We start from the raw sequence: 15,529 nt of genomic DNA on the forward strand, positions 1-15,529 counted from the left end.
AAATGCTGAAGCACTCGCAGGATTTAAGATACGCCTTTATTCTACCCCAGACGTTTTTCAGCATGAGTGCTTTCCTCGGTGCAGCCAAACGAAATCCAACATAAGCAGCCCAATTCTATTTAAACTGTCCCACTATGCCATTTACTGTTCGCCTAGCCAATCAGAACGGAGGCAACAGTTCTGGCATAGGATGACGTGTCGGCACTGAGGCATCATAAGTCAAATTCAGGAGTACTCACTGGATTTAAAATACGCCTATAAATATATATACATAAACATAAATATAAAAAGCTATAAAAGAAGAATAGAAAACATGAATTAAACAGCCTAGTCCATGTAACTTCCTAATAAACAACAATGACATGTTTAATGTGGGTAACTAACCAAGCTGAACAAAAGCAGGATTTAAATGAAAGATAACTTGCAGGCAAATCTGTAACACAATGGCAATACAAGCTTATAACTCCACAGCTTTTTCCCTACCACCCAATATATAGGATTATAGAAGTCGTCATCATCAGTATCAGATTTACTCTATTTGGCCTTGTAGGTGTAAAATGGGAATATTCCCAAGCCAAACATGACATACGTTGCAGGATCTGTGCAAGAGTAGTGACATTCCAATATGACTCACAACCTTCAAATGCATCAGTGGACACACATTCAGTAGTTAGTGTGTCATTTTAGGCATCTTGGTGCATCATTACCAACATAGTGCTCCAATATCTTTCAACTCAAGTCTTCAGATATATCACTGCAGTCCACTTATTTAAGTAACCCCCAACTATACAATTACAGTTGCTAAACATACATACACACCCATTTATGTTGAGTTGCACATATTGCAGTTTGGAACTGAAGGATTCTGCATTAGCCTGAAGGTTCCCCATACACCTAAAACCAACCCACTCGACCTTTAGGGACTCACTATACTTACTTTGCAATGGGGTACTCCCACATATAACCCCATCCTCCGTGGAGCTGTACGCCTTGTGTGGCAATAGTGTTCTGGAGATCTGAAGCCCTACAGAAGCAAACAAAAATGGCTATAAATGCTCTAATACATTTGACAGAAAACAAAGCCAAGACATTCCTTTTGAACAGTCCAACTGGATGATAGAAATAAAAGTTATAGATTCCACGTAAATAGCACCAGGTCATTTAGGCTTCCCATTTTCGTGCCATTCGTAATACTGTAAATTCTTACTCATTGTGCCGGTGCCAAACACTTATGAATTCTGTTACAATGGTTGACCCCACCCACCCTGAAACCCATGCTGCAGACCTGTGGCATCTGGTGGATTTGAAAAATTATGGGGCAGAAATGTAAGATCCGAGTTGTAGTGCACAAGATAGCATAGCGAAAACGTATAGAGGAGGGGTTTGGGCTAGAATTGCAAGACAATGTACAAGAAACAATAATGAATAGTCTGTTTTAAAATTCCCTACATGCCCCCAATATTTGGTTCCCTACATATAATGCATCCCTTACTCTTTACCACATCATTCAATCAACAATGAGATAAGCTGGGTCAATGAACAAGCGGGGCTAATACTAATAGCTAATGATAGATCCATTCATATCTCATTACTGCCATTTGTGAACAACCCAGGAAGGATGGACTTCTGAGTCCACCTTACCATGATTTGAACTCTTTATCTCCAGATCATTGCAAATGTCAGTGGCATGCATTAATTCACTAACCCATCATGCTTATTTGGTTTTATTGGATTTGCATTTAAAACCCCATTTAGTTTTTGTAGTTCACCAAACATATAGTTTACGGATGTGAATGTAGTCGATCCAAATTCACTTATCTTCATCATTTTGTCCCCACTCTGTCAAGCTATTAGCATTCAGACACAGTGGTGCACCATTTGTAGACAATTTTTATATGTACATATGGATGGGTGAATACACACCCAACTTTCTTTCAGGCGACATTTAACCTTACTTTCTTGATTTCAATGACATTTTAAAATCGGGGTAAGTTACCCGATAAGCCCGACAGCTAGTTTCTAAGGCAGGCTCCTTTCTACTCAGAGGTGAGAACAAACACGGGTCACTTCACTAAGGATGCCTGACACCCTAATTTTGTTGCTACTTAAGGCAAATGCTACTTTAATTCTCATGAAGTCCTTGTTATTTCTGATCAGCATTTCACGTAGAAAAAGAACATGTTTTTCTAGGTAGCGGATTGAGCAGTTCAGTAAATACCCTCGTCTATAATGGTGGCAGGGTTTTCTGTATTCCTTTCACTCTTGCTTGTCCTCTTTTTTTTCTCTCTTCTACACCATTTTCATCCTCCCCTTCTTCAAATGCTACATGCTTCACCTAGTGTCATGAAGTCTTATCTTTTATCTCTCTCTCTTGTTGCATTTTTCATCTATCTTGTTGGATTTTTTGCTTGAGCTGCTCTCCTTACCATCATGTTTTCATTTTCATTTGATGTTGCTGTTAACTTATTCCTCTTCTGCAGCTCTACAAATACATTCCCTTCATTCATTCCCCGCTCCTCTCTCTTGAGACTTCTCTGTGAGTTAACGCGACTGTTACAGATGTCATATAGGCCATATGTCTAATCCTTGATAGGGGGTCGTCAACTGACGAAAAGTCATCTACAGTGGCTAAACACGGCTCTCAGTTGTCTAGTGGCGGTTTATTTATTAGGGCGTGGGAGAGTTGTCTCCTTGTTTGTTTTGTTCCCCCGGGCCGGACGGGCCCCATATCAAATGTTTAAGCTGTAGTGCCAGTGCTGAGTGTGCTGCTTATATTTCGGCATGGCCTGGGCCGGGCAGAATTTGCCTTGTTTACTTTTTAGGTCTTGCCTGACCCAGCTATTGCGCTGGTCTGGCGAGACTTTAAGTAAGGGCTTCAAAAAATGCTACCGCCGGCTACAGCTTGTAGTGCATGTTTTTTTTGGGGGGAGTTTTATATAGCGCTGGCTAGACCAGGAGGTATGCTTTACATAAGGTAGAACGTGGACAGGTTACATACAATTGATACACAACATCAATGTCCAAAACTAAAAGTGCAGCTGAGCAAGGGAAAGATCACAGTTACACTTAGCAAAGAGGAGATGGGAATAAGGCAGACAGTAGTAGGAAGGAGAGTTCAAGACCAAATAGAGCGGCACCAGAAAGGGGGGACGAGAGGTCAGTCCATCCCACCTGGCACGAACATAGGCGCGGGCTTGAGCAGAGGTGCCATATGGCATTCCTCATGCTCATTGAGCGCATCGCTCGCCGCGTGCGATCACATTTTTACTTTCGTCACTTCATTCTGGCTCCTATGCTCCTCGCATTCTCCCCTCCTTTCCCGCCAAGCCCTTTGATGCTCTGCTCGCATCTCCCTCCTCCCTTTTCGTCAGTTTCATTCTGGCTCCGCTGCTCCTCGCATTCCCCCCTCCCTTTTCGGCCAGCCCTTTGATGCTCTGCTTGCATCTCCCTCCTCCCCATTCCTCCTCTTTTTTCGTCTCTACTCGCTTCTCCCCCTTCCCTTTTCGTTATTTTCATTTACTTGTTCCTCTCCCCTGATTAAGGCTTTAAACTCAAGTTAAACCAAATTGGTAGTGTTGTCCCCTATAAGGGAATGGCCGCACATCAAAACAAAGGCATGTGTAAAAGGACCTGATAGTTAGGGGCACACTAATAAGTAGATTGCTGTTAATCCAGCGTGGGTGCTAAGGAGACTAATGTCACTCACTACCAGAAGTGACTAGAGCAGATCTAAGAGACCTGCCGGTACAAAACTTGTTGAAATAGTCAGTACAGCACAACCAAATTCGAACTATTACAATATCCTGTGCATTTCAAGACTGTATACAAAATAGAGCTGCAATATCAATATGATAAATTAGCAAATATCCAATAGCAAGACAAGATGACCCGGTTGAAGTATTGGAACGTGTAATTTTCTTTATTTTTGTATTCAAATTCAAGCGTGTGAAGAGCCAGCACGTGTTTCGTCTGTACAAAGTTGGTATTTCAGACTTTCTCAAGGCTGTAGACACAAATAATATAAATTTAACTAAATGAAATAAAATGTAATCAGAGACATTATGACTCAACATAATGCACCCCCAAGAACTTAAGAAGAGAAAAAGAAGAGATAATCACCGAAAAATAGATGTGAAAAATAGAATGTAGCTGTGGAAAAAAGACCCATAGTGTACATTAGCAGTCCAACTCAATGGGCAGGTGAATAGAAAAGCTAAAATGTGAAAATTAAAGAAACATTTCAATAGAAGTAACGGTCAGCCAAAAGAATTAGCTGTAGTTTGAGCTGTTTGTGTAAGAGGAAATAATAAAAAAAGAGTAGACACAGCAAAATCATACAGTGCCCAATATATATAAGTACCTCGAGTTAAGAAATTTGAGACGTGTCGAGAATCAACATGTCAAAAAATCAGCAGCATGCAAGGAGAAAGGACTAGAATATTCGATGACCCACCTAAGGCATGCAGTCGAGTTGACTTCAATATTTCAGCTAACTATCTCGATATGCGATAGACAGCCCCAGAAATTGTGTCACATGAATGAGTCTAAAATATTATAATCCTGTAGGTAGATAAATATGTATCAGAGAGACGAGAAAATATATCAAGATCTCATGGCCGAAACAGCCAACAAGTATAAACTACTCTAATCGTAATGACAATAATAAGAGCATACAACAGATAGAGAAATATTAAATTATTTAACAAACGGTACATGCAAAAATTATTGCGAGATCAGTGCATCCAAAACAATCATGCACTAGCGTAGACTGCTGCCTTGGATTCCAACAAGAGTACATAAAACCAAGTGGGGTCAAGTCATGTGATTAAAAATGGGCAATGACCTTGTCCTAAGCTTAACAATAGTCGCCATTGGACATGTATATAAAATTATAAGGGTCTTAAATGAATGGTATGTCTATATAGGTGAATCCACAAATATAGCCAGTCACAAGAGACGGCATAGAGGCCTCAATTATCTACACATTAATTAGGTACAAGTAGAGCATAAGATTCTGCGCTCACCAAAATGTCAGGTGCAGCGAGGATATATAAGTCCAATACTAAATGTAGAACGAATTAAGTCTGACGTCTTCTCATATATCCATAACTCAAAAAAGGAGTAAATCTGAAAAGATGTAGCGTAGTCACACTATTTAACCCACATCAAGATAGGAGTGGTATTAGTGAAAGTACCCAATACGAACATATCGCTCACCTCCACAACAAAGGAAATCTGTACTGTTGCAGTCAAAATCATAGGTAAGGTGAAGAGAGAGCGTCCTAAACAGCAAAGTAAACACAGCAGACAAATATTTAAAAAACAACTGAAATAAGCCAGTCCTAACTTTGTAGACAGAATGCAGGAAATCCTGTCTGGACATGAACAGAACACTCAACCTTGTGGAGAAGTGTGGCTCACTGGTTAGAGCAGGCAGACCCTGAAGCAGATGTCAGACCCGGGACCAGGGTTCAAATCCCGACACGGCAGGGTCTTGAGCGCAAAATGTCCACGGACTCGATAATTCTCGCTTCGGTGCCTGACCTAATCATGGGTTCACACTCTGCAACTCTGGGTATTAAGGTTGCTTAATCTCCACAACGGCCCCCCGCGGCGGGATGCCTGGCTTTCACTTTGGGGATGCCCGTTAGGGGCTATCTCACAGGGAAAAGCCAGGACGGGTTCCCAAGGCAAGCGCCGAGATGCCTCCGGGTAGTCGAGCGCTATATAAGAACATACAAAAAAAAAAAAATGTACTGGAGTATGTATGAAGAATTATTAAGGAGGCCCGTCCGTCGTGATCTGGAAGTGAATTTAAGAAAAATAAAACATGGACATCTATCCAGGCAATATCCAATAAGCTAAATAACAAGTCGCGGGACAAGCCCATGTCAAACTTTTTCAAACGCTCACCTTGAAATCGAAAAGACCCCCACACCTGATAACGCGGCAGAGAAACGAGCCGAGTGAGCGGCCATCTTAAATGCGATGGTGCGGTTACAGCAGAGTCCCGTGAGAAAAGTTCACCATGTGATCAGTAAAAGAAATAAAAGATGGGCCAAAATCATGAGTGTACCCCATCTTGGAATAATAAAGAATGTTTAAGTGCAATACGCAATAGTATATGCTAAACAAGCATTGGAAATGCAATAGGTCTCGCACCATTAGAGTTAGTGCTCTTAGAATTGTTTATGGGTTTTTTTTGTAAATGTTTAGCATTTTTGTTTCCTGTAGCCAATGCTAAAGAATTACAAATAAAAAAAGCCATAAACATTTCTTAAAGCTGTAACTGAAATGGTCTGAGACCTATTGCACTGTGTGAGGGTGAGGGGTTGAGGGTGAGTGAGGGCGAGGGGTTGAGGGTGAGTGAGGGTGAGGGGTTGAGGGTGAGTGAGGGTGAGGGGTTGAGGGTGAGTGAGGGTGAGTGAGGGTGAGTGGTTGAGGGTGAGTGAGGGTGAGTGAGGGTGAGGGGTTGAGGGTGAGTGAGAGTGAGGGTGAGTGAGGGTGAGGGGTTGAGGGTGAGTGAGGGTGGGTGAGGGTGGGTGAGGGTGAGGGTGGGTGAGGGTGAGTGAGAGTGAGGGGTTGAGGGTGAGTGAGGGTGAGGGATTGAGGGTGAGTGAGGGTGAGGGGTTGAGGGTGAGTGAGGGTGAGGGATTGAGGGTGAGTGAGGGTGAGGGATTGAGGGTGAGTGAGGGTGAGGGGTTGAGGGTGAGTGAGGGATTGAGGGTGAGTGAGGGTGAGGGGTTGAGGGTGAGTGAGGGTGAGGGATTGAGGGTGAGTGAGGGTGAGGGTGAGTGAGGGTGAGGGATTGAGGGTGAGTGAGGGTGAGGGGTTGAGGGTGAGTGAGGGTGAGGGATTGAGGGTGAGGGGTTGGTTATTTTACAAAATATTGTGATTTCTACCACTTAATACCCCTACCAATCAGAATTCCTCTCGCTTTTTACTGCCCTTTAAGACTCTCATGCGCCCCGCTTGTGGTATAAAGTATTTTAAAATCATATTGTTGGGGAATCTGAAGCGCCCCAAGCCCCTGAAATCCTACTGACCAAGCTACACCCATGGCAAGATATCATAATCATTGGCATAAAGAAACTTGAGCGGGCTCCCCTGCAAGGTACGTGGTCGTGGAGGGCCCCTTCCGGAATAGCCTGCCCCACAACCTCACACGGGCTGCGCGGGGCCAGTGTTACCCACTGGCTATAGTAGTAACACATGACAATCGAGACACCGCATGAATGACGGAAGAGTGAGAATAAATCACTAGGAAGAAAGGCGCTGCGACAATCACCAGGCAACAAATAACTGCAGAATGACTGAGAGCAGTCACCGATTCGAAGCAGCCCCAAAGCAGAAGTACGACTATCTCGCTGTTGTTGATTGTGTTCAACACTCTGTGGCGAGTTAACGAGAACACGACTTCTGTTATTAGGCTAGAGCCTAATGCACCTGAGCAGAAGCAGGCTGAAACAAGATGTGTACCGAAAGAGGCAGCGAGTTAATGAGACCAGGGGGATGTGACTGCAGCGTCAACCCTCCAAGGACCAGGGGGTATCTTCCCTGCCTGGCTTCAGCTGCTGAGATCAGGACTAATGTAGGCAATGCATGCCCGGGGGAAATGAACATCTAGCCAAAACAACCGTCTAACTAGTCACAGAAAAAACAAAATCCCGAACTGCAAACAGGGCCAGGGTGCGATGAAGGTGGCAAAAACATCTCTCTGGAAATGCGTCCGAGCAGCAACCGAGTAAGAAACGAATCCTCTAATCCTTTCACCACAGCAACTAGTGTCAGACTTTGCGAAGCTCACATTTATACAGGAATAGCACAGAGATGCCCGAGGGAATTTCAGCCCTGCCTTTGCTGCTCAGAGGGTTCTGTTTGGAGATGGTGGTGATGCCAGCAGCCACGTGTCATGTCTGTTGCCTTTCCCCTGTCCTGGCCCTTTAGCTGACAGAACTATGCATGCTGGGATTGTTTAACCCAGACTTACCTTACTGAAAGTACAGTTCCATAGCTGAATAAAGTTTTGCAAACTGTAATATTCCAAACTCAATCCGTATCTACCTAGGTTACGGGCGCTTTGGGGTTTTTGACCTTAGGAAAGGAGACCGGTTTATGAAACCAGAAAGGGGTTTGAACTGCCGATAGATATCGAGGCACAGTTTGAGTCCACCGGGGGCACTGCTGACTGAAGAGAGCACGCTCACCTTGAACTGGGAACGCCAGAAGATTGAATGATAGTGAATAATAGGAATTCCCTCTACTGCAAAGTTGTTTTCCCATAAAATGTCAAGGCAGGTTTCAGTGTGAAGGCGCGTGTTCAGTGGGGCAAAACTGGGGCTTACCTGCACAGTCAGCGCGGTCACCATGGTTTTAGACCATGCGGGTTCCCAAGAGCGAATCGAAGTTCTTTCACACTTGCACTATTTCGGGTGATTTTCTCAAAAATGTGAAAGAAATGTGCACAATTTAAACAAGCCTTTCACCGTAACACGGCGGGCAGGGGAGGGGGCGGAGAGGGGAGAGGTGCGACACGGCAGGCAGGCAGGGGAGGAGAGTAGGAGGAGGAGGGGGGAGGAGAGTAGGCGAGGCACGGCCTAGCGGCAGGCAGGCAGGGGAGGAGAGGAGGAGGGGGGAGGAGAGTAGGGGAGGCACGGCCTAGCGGCCGTGCAATCAAGTAGTGAGGGGGCGGAGCTGGGGGAGGCTGTGAGAGAGAGTAGGCAAGGCTAGCGGCAGGCAGGCAGGGGAGGAGAGGAGGAGGGGGGAGGAGAGTAGGGGAGGCACGGCCTAGCGGCCGTGCAATCAAGTAGTGAGGGGGCGGAGCTGGGGGAGGCTGTGAGAGAGAGTAGGCAAGGCAGGCGGCTGGGGGCATGTGCACGCGCATTTAAGCTCAATGCGCATGCGCATTGAGCTTAAATTTCTCGTGCACTGCAAGGAATCGCCACGATTCCTTGCAGTGTGGATAAAGAGCGGATAAGTGCCAATACTCTCGCCTTGCTCGATGCGCATGCGCATCGACAGGCGAGACCTAAAAAGGAAGGCATAACATTGGAATCTTAATTTGGTAACAGTTAACAGAGGACAACTACGATACAAATTTTGGCTTTAATTAAAAAATAAATGAGTAGTAGACAGGATAGTTTTGTTAGTAGTTGAAACTCCTGGAATATTAGTAAATAGAATAGATATACAAAGGAACTGGGTGAAAGAGAACAAATCTCATTTGTGTGAAAGGACGGTCCAATCATGATAATAGCAACCCAATATAACACAATATACATTCAAGTAATAGTTAAACTAACATGGCAAAGAAAGCAGTGCTGCCAATTAGTTAACAAAGTGTATGTTAGTAAATGGATCGTATAAAATATGCCAATGATTCCGCATAAAACATGAACTGACTTCATGAGCAAAACTGTAATACACTGTAACATATTAGATATTACAAACGGTTAGTATTCTCACATAATTGTTATACCAGTTAGCATGTATTGCAGAGCTATAAAAAAGGGGATAACAATAAATATGTGCAACCAAAACATCAAGACAGCATTGGCATTCATATAACAAATTATCACCACAATCTAAAGTGTATATGCATGATTTAAAAATTGTAGGATACAGCAAGGATGACAATCAGTAATTAATTATAAGGTATCACTCTCGTAGGAAGACATGCATTTCTCTATCAGTATTGAGTCCTTGGTCCACCGAACAAAGTTTTATAAGCCACTGTGCTTCAAGTTTCCTGAGTGCTAATGTCCTATCGCCACCACGTGGATCATCCCTTAATACAGCAATGCCATGGAATTTTATACCCAGTATTTCAGACAAACTGTGTTCAGCATTATAGTGAACAGCCAAAGGATAGTTGGGGTTGTTATTACGTATCGCTCTAATATGTTCTTGTATACACTCTTTGAGAAGTCTAATTGTACTGCCAATATAGATGCAATTGCATTGGCACACTATACAATAGACTACAAACCTTGTATTACAGTTTACAAACTGTTGTACATGATGTACCTGTTGGATGTTATAACAGAAACTTGTAGTTTTATTGAGTGCAAATTGGCATATGTTGCACATTGTGCATTTGTAAAAACCTGTGGGTTTAGCAGGTCGCCAGGTCTGAGTTGGTTCAACCAGTGGGACATAAGTTACATTAGTGCTAAGTATGGTTCTTAACGTACGCCTACTCCTGTAAGTAAGCCGTGGTTTGTCCCTGACATAAGAATCCAGATCATGATCTAACCTAAGTAAGTGCCACTGTTTGTGCAAGGTACCAAAAACCTCATTGCTGTGCGAATGGTACTGTGTAATCATTGCTATGCGATCATTCTTGGATCTATTTTTATTTGAGATCCCCAGACAGATTTATTGTTTCCTCGTCTTATTTTACAAAAGTAAATATTTGGCTTCTGCTCCTTTATGATCAGCTGATCGTGCAGTTCTCATTTCAGTGATTCAAGTGGCTTTATTAAGAAGCTATGATGTTTTGCATAACTTTATAACTAACTGACTATTAAGAACACCCTTAATAAACAAACAGTGGCCTAGATCAGGTTGCAGTATTCAAAATATTTAGATCAACAATTTAAAATGGTTGAAAAGATTTGAACCTTCCTAAACCCTCACAGACGGAGCTTGAAGAGAAAATTGTATAACTGGCTCAGAATCAAAGAATAAACCACAAAATACTATTAAATAACTACAGAAGACAACACAGCTGAAAGAATGTGCCAGCATTGTGATTGTGGATCCTGGGCAAACCTGTACTAAAATTTTGCACCTGTCTGCACAGCAAGCGAACCTGTCGGTGGAAACAGAGTTTGTGTGAGCTTTAAGCAACGCCATAGTAGAAGAGGTTAAAAACAGCATCCTGTTATGGGTCATTCATTAATATATAATTTAACCATTTCCGTGCGTCGGATGGACTGCAGCCGTCGGATGTCACAGCGGGCGTGTGCGTCGGACAGCTCCCGGCCCTCCTAGCACCCAGCCATGGGGGAAGCGCTGGCGCTCCCCCTGTGGGCCAGACTTTAAGGTGCCCCCACCGGGGAAGCCCTTCCTCTGCCACCCCCCACACCCTCCACCACGTCAACTAATGACGTCAGTGCGCGAGGCGCGCTGACGTCATTAGAGGATTCTGGACGCGTTGGAAGAGAGAGGAGGTAAGTTTCTCCTCAGAGGAGGGGGGCATTTAAACAAAAGAGGCATCATGGGAAAGGAAAGGCTTTTCCTTTCCACTGATGCCTCTTTTGAGCATTCCTGCTGCACTATCGTGCGATCGGGCAGCAGGAAGGCCCACTGGACACCAGAGATTTTTTATTTTATTTGAAATATGATCAACTGTTTGCGGGGAGCGGCACCTTAGACAAGGGTCCCTCCCATTTTGGGGTCAATTTTTTTTGTCTGTGTCTGCCCCACTAGGGGGCAGATTTTGGCAATTTTTTTTAAGCGGCCCACTAGACCACCAGGAATTAATTTGTGGGGAGTGGTCCCTTGTTCAAGAGTCGCTCCCCTCTGGGGGCAATGTTTTTGGCTGTCTGCCCCACTGGGGAGCAGATCTCGCCATTTTTTTTTGAAGTGGCCCACTAGACCACCAGGAATTCATTTGTGGGGAGTGGCCCTTTGGGCAAGGGTCCCTCCCCTTTGGGGGTAATGTTTTGGCTGTGTCTGCCCCTCATGGGGGCTGATATCGCTTTTTTTTTTAATCAGGCCCACTAGACCACCAGGGATTTATTTGTGGGGAGTTGCCCCTTGGGTAAGGGTCGCTCCCCTTTGGGGAGCATTAATTTGGCCGTTCAGCTTTTTTTTTGTATGGCCACTATGCCACCAGTGATTTTTCTTTATGTTGAGGAGCGGCCCCTTGGACAAGGGTCGCTCCCCTTTATGATGATTGTGGCCATTTCCGCACTAGTTGAGTGGCAGATCAGCAGTATTTTATAGGCCCATCTGTACCCAAGGGGGGCAGAAGCCACTAGACACTAGGGTATTTTAAATGTTGTTGTTGGAGAGTGGCCTCTTGGGCCAGGTTTGCTCCCCTTTTACGGGGGTGAATATTTTATTTATACTCTTAGGACCACCTACCCCTTAGCTTGGGTGGTGGATTGTGTGTGGACTGGTGCATTATTTGTAATGTGATTGTAATGTTTTTTTCTCCTTTTTATTCTAGTGTAAACCTTTTGATTCTTGTTTGCGGTTTCGGCAGTGGTTGTTCTGCAGTTTTGCATAGGTGCATTTATTTGGTAAGAATTTTTTTTTTGTTTTGTTTACTCCAAATGATTATCATTGTCATGCATGAATGAATTTTTTTGTAAGTGGTGTCATAATGGCAGCATATTTAGTTAGTGTTTTGAGCATGAGATTCTGTGTGATGAATTTTGCATAGTCTTAAATGTAATTTCTTTTTCTTTTTTTTTGTGGGATATTGTTGATCCTTACTGTGTCTGGGCAGAGTAGGTGGTGGTGAGTCTAGCTGCTTCTGGCAAGTGATTGGTATAGTTTTGGAGTATAAAGGTCTTTGTGATAATGACACATTTTGTTTATTTTACATAGTGTTTGTTGTTGTTGACTTGTTTGACAAGTTACCATAATTAGTAAGGATTATGGCTAGCCGTAGAATTACTGCTCAGCAGGTGGTTGGTATGCTTTTTGAATCTTACTCTGAGCAGGATTATAAGACTGACAGTGCGTCTGAGGGAGAGGAGGGAGTGCAAGATTCTGGCAGTGAGTTTTCTGCCCACTCGGAATCATCTGATGAGCCGACTAATTTGTAAGCGAACAGTTTTTGAGGGACAACAGTGTCAGACTTAGGCTCGGCTCTAGAGCTACCTGAAGGACTCCCGCAAATCTGGATGAAATGGAGATGTTTTGGGAATTTACTTTTTTGATGGGCTTGATAAGGAAGCCGTCCCTGGCTTCATATTGGTCTACCAGTCCCTGATGCAAACGGCCATATTTCCTGCAATTAGGAGTTGTGATCAGTATTTATTTTTGTTTCAAATCCTGCATTTTGCTGATTATGCTTTGAAGTTGCCACAGGATCACCCTGACTGTGACCGTCTTTTTAAGATTTGGCCTATTTTTGATCACTTTGTAGATCGATTTTCAGAGGCCTATACTCCAGGGAAAGAAATAGCTGTTGATGAGTCTTTGGTCCTGTCCAAGGGCCGTTTGGTTTTTAGGCAGTACACTCCTAGCAAGAGGGCACGTTATGGAATTAAGATGTATATGTTGCATGAGAGTAGGACAGGATAGGTCTATAATTCCCGGGTGTACACTGGTAGGGATTCCACTATTGACCCCCCTGATTGTCCATCCACTTTTGAAGTTTCAGAGAAAAATGTGTGGGATCTTGCTAGAGGACTGCTTAACAGAGGTCACCATTTATACCATGCTAACTTCTACAGTGCTGTGCAATTGTTTAAGGAATTGTTCAAAGTGGACACTTTTGCTTGTGGCACAATCCGCTCTAACCGTAAAGGTTACCCAAAAGAGCTTGTTTGCAAAAAGCTTCAGAGGGGACAGTGCAGTGCCTTACGTATTGAGGAACTGCTAGTTGTGAAATTTGTGGACAGGAGGAATGTGTACATGCGGACTACCATCCATAATGAGAGTACTTCACCTGTGACTGTTTGGGGTCAGGTGCACAAACCTGTGTGCATTGTAGACTTCGATAAGCATATGGGTGATGTCAATAGAGTAGATTAGAGGTTGGAAACTTACACTGCTATTCGTAAGGCTTACGTTTGGTAAAAGAAGTTGGCCATCTATCTCTTCAATTTAGCAACATTTAATGCTTTTGTTGTGTTCAAGGAGTGTTCTCCTGCATCAAAGATGACTTTTGTTCAGTTTCAGGAGTCTGTGAGCGGCAGCCTTGTTGTAGTGGAACAGGCAAGTGTTCCTAGAGTTGGAATGGTGGAGGATGTGGCTAGAATGAAAGACCTATATTTAACAAGATTAGAGAGCAAAGGGATTCTATCCACTTGGGTGGACAGAAGGGTACTCCCGATCCCCTGGTTAGGTAGCTATATAACAAAATTAAGGAGTACCACCAAAAATGAGGCTAAACAGCCAGTATTGGTGGAATGAGACACTAGTGTGAAAGAAGAAGTCCTTCTTTGTTTTTAAGGAACCCCTCACTCACCGACCTGGTCGGTGACATGCTTCATCATCGGGGCCACCTTGACAGCCGAGTGCCGTCAAGGTGTGCTGCGAAACATGAGATACAGTGGAGCGGGTATGTGAGTGATGAATGTGAAAAAAGAAAAAAGTCAGTGAGTTAAAAATTGTCCTGGTATGACTTATCCAAACATTATTTATTCTAAGGCTACTGGACAATATTAAAAACAGTGTATGTTGATACAATAAAGGCTTTAATAGGACCTAGTGTATCTGTGCTATGTGTTAGGTCTACATGTTTCAAACCAAGGTGGGAGTTACCGGTTTTTCTTCAGGACCAAAAAGGTCCTGGTGCGCCTCACATGGATCCCAAAGAGTTTTTCTACTCACAACGCCATGTAAACTTCAAAATGTGATTATAGTCACGCATTTTCCTTGCATTACTGTGTCATAATATTCTGGTGTCAGAAAACCCACATTTTTCCTACCAGCCAGCATTCCTCCCAGGTCTCCCGATAAAAATGGTACCTCACTCGCGTGGGTGGGTCAAGTGCCCGCATCAGGCAAGGGCCCCAAACCTATTGAGGCGACATCAAAATTACCTATCACAAAACAACCTGGTTTTGCTAGGTGGTCCCCTGGGTTTTGGCCCTGGGCGCGGCAGCCATCTTGGGAAACTACCAAACCCACACATTTCTGAAAACTAGACACCCGGGGGACTCCAGCGAGGTATGGTTTGCGTGGACTCCCCAAAGTTTTCTTACCCAGAATCCCCTGCAAACCTCAAATTTAGCTGAAAAAAATCACTTTATACCTCAAATTTCTGTGTGGGAAAGTTCTGGAATCTGCGTGGATCCTAAAACTTCTTACCACCCAGCGTTCCCCCCGGTCTCCCGATAAAAATGGTACCTCACTCGCGTGGGTGGGTCAAGTGCCCGCATCAAGTGCCCGCATCAAGCAAGGGCCCCAAACCTATTGAGGCGACATCAAAATTACCTATCACAAAACAACCTGGTTTTGCAAGGTGGTTTCCTGGGTTTTTGGCCCCGGGCTCAGCGGCCATCTTGGGAAACAACCAAATCCACACATTTCTGAAAACAAGACACCAAGGGGAGTCCAGCGAGGTATGGCTTGCATGGACCCCCCAACGATTTCCTACCCAGAATACCCTGCCAACCTCAAATTTAGCTGAAAAAATCCCTGTGCTTTAAAATGCACTATCTGCCATGTACAGGCCACAAAATGACCCCAATACACATTTGTACAATCAATATAATAAGGAGAGGATGTTGCATTAAGGACAGAGTGGTCAGTGGTCACCCCCAATGCATCAAGATATTCTGGAAAGCTGCACCCAATGCTTCAGGGGAAATGTAATGGAGTTAGGTAGGCCCAGGACCAC

The 15,529-nt window shown here is 44.0% G+C and overlaps 1 protein-coding gene across 1 annotated transcript in view; it reads right to left on the minus strand.

Moving 5' to 3' along the window:
- ACADL (acyl-CoA dehydrogenase long chain) overlaps positions 1-15,529 on the minus strand; it is a 467,508-nt gene that overhangs the window by 40,909 nt on the left and 411,070 nt on the right. Inside the window, exon 10 of the mRNA XM_086955552.1 lies at positions 938-1,024. Within this exon, the coding sequence (XP_086811678.1) occupies positions 938-1,024 (87 nt within the window). The remainder of the gene's footprint in view (positions 1-937; positions 1,025-15,529) is intronic.

Source organism: Lissotriton vulgaris, chromosome 2_1 (genome assembly GCF_964263255.1).
Source record: "Lissotriton vulgaris chromosome 2_1, aLisVul1.2, whole genome shotgun sequence".
Classification (NCBI taxonomy): domain Eukaryota; kingdom Metazoa; phylum Chordata; class Amphibia; order Caudata; family Salamandridae; genus Lissotriton; species Lissotriton vulgaris.